Raw genomic sequence first — 6,026 nt, 5'->3', positions numbered from 1 at the left:
TGACGTCGACACTTGCCTTCAAAATAAAACTCAGTTGACTTGTGTTTTGTTGTGAAGGCATAAATACGACATATCCGGTCTGACACTTAACCCCGCCTCCAAATCGCCTTCTGAAGGCTGCAAGTTTCGATGAGCGATCATCCTTCTTGAATGTTTGCGAAGATTGTTGTGAAAACATGAGCGTCAAACTCACGCAAGGGGCTATTGAGGTAAAGGTGATCGCAAACCGGACAGATAAGCCATTAGCCACAAAATGTGAATATGCTTATTTACGCGGCGACGGCAATGAACTTTGTCATACTGTACTTTTTATTTGCATGTCTGGCGTGTGACACTCCGCGTGTCATTTATGTTTAAATTTGAAATGTTGTCTTTGAACGAACTAGACGCTCCCTAATCACAAACCAATTTCCTCCATTGAAGTTTTGCTTGTGACGTCATCTCTTCATTACCGTAGCACGTGAGGAAAAATGTTTTCCGCTATGTTTTGAAAAACCTGTGTGGTATATTTCGATAATCTTATTAACGTGGCTGGTCGAAAGCGGCACTTGGTTGTGTCACGTCTTTTTTTATTTTATTTATTTTTTTATCTGTGACTTCCTTTTTTGTTAGGCCCTGTTCAATAAATCAATGGTGCAAAGTCCAATTCTGCAGGTTCTAGTAAGTCAAACCACTTAAAACTTGAATGAAAGAAATATGGTTCTAAAGTTTTGCTTTCTTTTTCATCCCAGAACATCCGTGAGTACCCGGCAGGCAAACAAGGCGTCAACAAGTACCGCCTGAACCTGAGCGACGGCGAGCGCAGTTTGTCCTGTGAGTGTTTATCAGCACACGTGTCGTCATCGGACATCCCACGTGATTTGCGCTCGTGACAAGTGTGCTTATCTGAGTAGACTTCCTCCTGGGGACGCACTTGAACCACCTGAGAGAATCCGAGCTCCTGGAGCCAAACTGCGTGTGCGTGCTCAATAAGACCATGTTCTCCAACTTGGCCAGCCGGTGAGTTTAAGTGTGTTGTTTGTTGTGAGTGTGTGCATTCATGCATGTGTGTTGGTTGCGTGGCAGTCGTGTCGTGGTGGTGTTGGACATGGACGTGTTGCAGAGCGCCGCCGAGACGGGAGGGAGGATCGGCAATCCCACACAGTTAACCGGTGAGGTAAAAATCGAATAAAATGCATGATTTTATTTGACAAAAATCCACACAATGGATTCAAGAAGATGGTAGAGCTTACACAGTTGGGTTGGTTTGCTCCGCAGATCAAACCCCGGACCAGCAGCAGGCAGAGCCGAGCACTTCTAGGTCTGATGAAATTCCCGGACCGTCTGGATGCGGCCCCGGCGGTAAATCGTGGCTCTTTTCACATGGCCGTCCCGCACGGAATGCACCGAGGCGTTGCTTCTAGATGGCGGAAAATGACGGGCGACGATGACTTTGGCGGCTTTAATTAGTCCACTGTGTCAAAATCCTACAGCGCTATTATGAATGAACGAAGTGCTTCCCTCCTTTCCTTACCAAGGTGGTGGAAACTATGGCATGAAGACTTCCCCCATGAAGGCGCCTGCCCCCAGGATGGCGTCCCCTATGCAGGCCTCACCCATGAAGGCGCCTGGGATGGTGTCCCCCATGCAGGCCTCCCCCATGAAGGCGCACGGGATGGCGTCCCCCATGAAAACCCCTGGGATGGCGTCCCCCATGCAGGCCTCCCCCATGAAGGCGCCTGGGATGGCGTCCCCCAGGATGGCGTCCCCCATGAAAGCGCCTGGGATGGCATCCCCCATGCAGGCCTCCCCCATGAAGGCGCCTGGGATGGCGTCCCCTATGCAGGCCTCCCCCTTGAAGGCGCACGGGATGGCATCCCCCAGAATGACCTCCCCCATGACCCCTTCGCCAATGAAGGGGTCTGGGATGGCGTCCCCCTCTTCCAGTCCCTCCAAGAGTCCAACCAGAATGACCCCAATATACCAACTCAGCCCGTACCTAAGCAAGTGAGTTGATGCTTGAAGCGAGAAATCCATTGGCTGGTGGTCCGCATCATTATTTTTTTTTTTAACAATCATCTTTGGCCTCCAGTTGGACCATCAAAGCCCGAGTAATCAACAAGTCGGATATCCGAAACTGGAGTAACGCCAGAGGGGAGGGAAAGGTCTTCGACTTCGAGGTTGTGGACGAGACTGTGAGTAAGATCAAAAAGCAGACACGTGCAGACTTGCCTTACAGGTTTGCATTAAAGTAGCATGACGTGGCTTTGGTTGTACGCAGGGAGAAATCAAGATTACGGCCTTCAACGAAGAAGTGGACAAGTTTTTCTCGCTGGTGGAGCAAGACAGGGTCTACCTGATCTCCAAAGGCACGGTGAAGTTGGCCAACAAGCAGTTCACCTCGCTGAAGAACGACTACGCGATTACGCTGAGCGCCAGCTCGCGCATCGTGCCCTGTGACGACGACCGCGGCGTGCCCAACCTGCTCTGCCAATTCGTGCCCATCTCGCAGTTGGAGGACAAAGATCCCGACGCCGTCGTCGGTGAGGATTGAGCTTTCCCGAGACACCATTGCATTTCTCTGCTCTACCGTTGCAACTTTCTTCATTCGATGCGTCTCCTTTGACCGGCCAGACGTGATCGGTGTGTGCGAGGAGGCCGAGGACGTCTCCCTGATCACCACCAAGGCCGGCAAGCAGCTCAGCAAGAGGGCGCTAACCTTAACCGACTCCAGCGGCAAGATGGTGACGCTCACGCTGTGGGGGGACCAGGTAAACCGGACACAAATTTCGCCGGACAGCCCGCAAGTCGTCGTGGTTACCAACATGGCGTGCCGCTGCGTCCGCAGGCTCAGAAGTTTAACGCTTCCTGTCACCCGGTGGTGGCCGTCAGAAAGGCTCGCGTGTCGACCTTCGGCGGCCGCTCGCTGATGGTGTTCTTAAACTCCACGCTGATTGTCAACCCCGACATCCCCGAGGCTTTTGCCTTGAGAGACTGGTGAGTTCCCAATCACACAAACGAAAAAAAAACAATTTGGCGGAAAAATTGGAGTATCCTAGAAATTTGCAAACAATTGAGGGCCTGTGCCGTATCCTTGAGGTTCCTCATAAGACCTTGGATAGCTCATCCGCTTGAATAGGCATTATGCAAGTGTACCACGACAAAACATTTGTTGCGCAGGTACAACCAAGTTGGCCACGCCCTCTGCAGTCAGTCCTTGACGGAGGTGCTCTCCGCGAGCGGCGATTTCAGAACCAACTGGAAGACACTGAGGGACGTCAAGACGGAGCAGTTGGGACACGGTGAAAAGGTCCAAGGGCGTCGTCGTGATTAGTTGTTGCTTGGTGGTTGCTGAGTCTTAATCCGATGAGGTCTTTTTTTCCTCCTGTCTTCTCGCAGGCGGATTACTTCAGCTGCGTGGCGACTGTTGTGTTTTGCCGCAAGGAGAACTGCCTGTACCGAGCCTGCCCGGGCGGCTCCTGCCACAAGAAAGTTCACGAGCAGGACGACGGACGCTACCGCTGCGATAAATGCGGCAAGGACTACCCCAACTTCAACTACCGTTTTATGCTCTCTGTGAGTTTTCTCTCGAATGGGATTTGCGCCCGTGTTGCTTTTGTGAAAACATCATCATCCTGTAGGTAAACCTGGCCGACTTTGGGGACAACATGTGGGCCACGTGCTTCCAGGAGACGGCCGAGACCTTGCTGGGGATCAGCGCCGAGCAATTGGGACATCTGAAGGACACGGTAACGAGCTTGAAATCGTGTCCTCGGTTGTTTAGCGGTGTTAGCATTAGCGATGTGAGCGTAACTCACTTGTGTTCTCTCGGGTGTCAGGATGAGAACGCGTTTGACAACGTTTTCGACAAGATCTACTTCAGCACGCACGTCTTCAGGAACAGAGTCAAGTTGGAGAATTTCAATGTGAGCGCATGATTGTCGTTTGGCTGATTTCCACGAGGGTTGCCACGGCGATGCGCTGAGCCGTGTGTTTCTAAAATCACCAATCAGCAAAACCCTTGGCTCGACTTGTGCTTTTGGTTCAGGACGAGTGCCGCGTGAAGGTGACGGTGATGGAGGTCCTCCCCGCCGACCAGCGGCAGCACAGCCGTAGGCTACTGAACGCCATCCGCGAGCTGGCAGCCCCGCTAATTGACATCGACGCCTAGCCGGCCAGCACGGTTTTCTTTTTTCATGATTCTTCTTTTGAAAAATGCGTCAACTTTCTTTGCTGAGCTGTCGACGCGGACGCTCGTTGCGCGTGTGAGAGAACCGCTCTGCACCGTTTCCTCGCAGACGCCGTTTTTGTCGAAGTGAGACCCCAAAGTTTTGTGCAGTTTTTTCTTTGCAACGGGCAGCCCCTATCTGACAGGAAACTTCACGACGCCCCGACTTGAACTTTGCCAGCGGCTGAAAAAGTGCTTCGCAAACTCTTTTCTTTCAAATGTGCACTTTTGCTTGCTCTACTCGGCCTTAGAAAAATATGTGCCTGCGCTGAGTATGCACTAAAGTAGTACACGCGTAGTACTTGTAAAGGCGCCAGTCCATCTGTCCCACAGACCTGAAACCGGGCTTGGGTACTTACTCTTGGCTGGTGTCTGAAGTGTTTGAAAAATGTCCGCGGACATGTCCAGATGGAAAAGCAGCAGCTAAGTTCCTCTGGCACCGCCGACTTCCCTGCACCTGGAAAAGTCATCACGGTGCCAGGATGTTTCCTGGAGTTTGGCTAAAACGCGTGCGCACACACTAAAATCATAAAAATAATCAATGCTCCATGTGTAAACTATTTTGGGTTACTGTATTTCAGCAAACTTTTCATCTCCGTGTACTTTGTCGGCAATCTTAGGCCACAAAATAAAAATAATGGTTGAGTTGGAGGAAAAATCTTACGCTCGTTTCCTACTTTGGATTTTTTTTATTGTGGGGGGGAGACACTACTTCATTTCAATAGCTCCTTGTCGTTGCACTCCTCAGCCACAAGGGGGCAGTATAATGCAGACGTGTGCAGTGCATAAAAATGCCAGGAGAGAAAGACAGCGAAACAAAAGCAGACTGGTGAGCTCACGAGCGTGCATCAACTTTTTGGAACAAACAAACATGACTCATCCGCCATTTTATTTAAGCCCGATCCAACAAAACATTTGCAGAGTGACATCATAAATTCTGCACAGTATTTGCCTCCTATGCCGATTTAGCCGGCCGGCTGTCCACATCAGAGGGGCCACGAAGGACCGAGGTCTGCAATCAACCAGCTCCGACCACTATTTCTGTGCAAGGCAAAAAAAAAAAAAAAAAAGCTGTGGCGACGCGGGGTTGACGCAAGCAGCCAATCGGCTTCAAGCGTGTCCTGCTTTCTCAAATACCTGTCGGCTCCGCTGCGTCTCGTCGTTTTCTCGCTGACTTAACCTCATTTAACGCTCTCGGCATCACATGCTGGAAGGTTGTGTCTCTTGCTCTCTGCACGGCCATTACCAAGTGTGTGACCTCCGCCAGGGAAGTCACGCTCTTAAAAGTGAGATGCGTGACTTTTCATTTTTGAGTTACCTTGTGACTTTATCGCACTTGTTGGATTGCAAGATCACCGCCACTTCAAGTGTCTCCACTGCGATTAAATGTCTTGAAGGAGCTCGACTAGTTAATTAGCAGGCTTGCGCACACAGGGCAGTCTGGTCATTGGTTGGAAATGTGGACTGGCCAATAAGCGTCTCATCCGGGACGCCAAGTCACATCTGACTTTCCCACCAAGCCTTGCTAAGCTCCAGGAAGCAGGTGGGAGGGAAACGCTGGATGTGCATGCATTGAGGAAGCTCCCGTGGCAAAAGGTGGCCGTCAAACGGGCCATCCAGGAAGTTCTCCATCGGGCCCACTTCCTGTTTGCCCGGACTCGCTACCGTCACAGCTTGAGGCCGCGACCCAGCCGACAAAAGAAGCGCGCTCATAAGCTGCTGACTGACGTGAGAGCCGCGAATGGATTTTTGACCCGGAGGCGCTCCGAGGAAGTTCCTCAGTCACCCGCTGGCATGCGTCGCGACCTTTGCAAAATCC

General features: G+C 51.4%; 1 protein-coding gene across 2 annotated transcripts; it reads left to right on the top strand.

Annotated features, from left to right (window-relative positions):
• The first annotated feature begins 65 nt into the window (after positions 1 to 65).
• LOC133168342 (replication protein A 70 kDa DNA-binding subunit-like) lies at positions 66 to 4,870 on the top strand. Of its 2 annotated transcripts, none has more exons than XM_061299852.1 (16): positions 66 to 209; positions 613 to 660; positions 732 to 813; positions 894 to 999; positions 1,066 to 1,151; positions 1,258 to 1,341; positions 1,518 to 1,986; positions 2,072 to 2,174; positions 2,261 to 2,522; positions 2,614 to 2,750; positions 2,828 to 2,976; positions 3,160 to 3,289; positions 3,379 to 3,555; positions 3,669 to 3,728; positions 3,819 to 3,905; positions 4,028 to 4,870. In XM_061299852.1, exons 1-16 carry the CDS (start codon positions 177 to 179, stop codon positions 4,148 to 4,150), a joined length of 2,136 nt encoding a protein of 711 aa, XP_061155836.1. In that variant the 5' UTR covers positions 66 to 176; the 3' UTR covers positions 4,151 to 4,870. The 2 variants fall into 2 exon arrangements, with proteins under 2 accessions (XP_061155836.1, XP_061155835.1); XM_061299851.1 differs by having other exon boundaries at positions 3,621 to 3,728.
• Positions 4,871 to 6,026: the final 1,156 nt, after the last annotated feature.

This window comes from Syngnathus typhle, linkage group LG15 (genome assembly GCF_033458585.1).
Source record: "Syngnathus typhle isolate RoL2023-S1 ecotype Sweden linkage group LG15, RoL_Styp_1.0, whole genome shotgun sequence".
Lineage (NCBI taxonomy): Eukaryota > Metazoa > Chordata > Actinopteri > Syngnathiformes > Syngnathidae > Syngnathus > Syngnathus typhle.
The sequence above is the reverse complement of the archived record's forward strand: the minus strand, read 5'-3'. Positions and strand labels throughout refer to the sequence as shown.

What these genes read in the sequence shown, in the direction of transcription:
- LOC133168342 (XM_061299851.1), top strand. Translation starts at nt 177, where the DNA reads ATGAGCGTCAAACTCACGCAAGGGGCTATTGAG. An exon ending in CAATCCCACACAGTTAACCG is followed by an intron (nt 1,152 to 1,257) that starts GTGAGGTAAAAA and finishes TTTGCTCCGCAG; the next exon opens with ATCAAACCCCGGACCAGCAG. An exon ending in TGGGACATCTGAAGGACACG is followed by an intron (nt 3,729 to 3,818) that starts GTAACGAGCTTG and finishes CTCGGGTGTCAG; the next exon opens with GATGAGAACGCGTTTGACAA.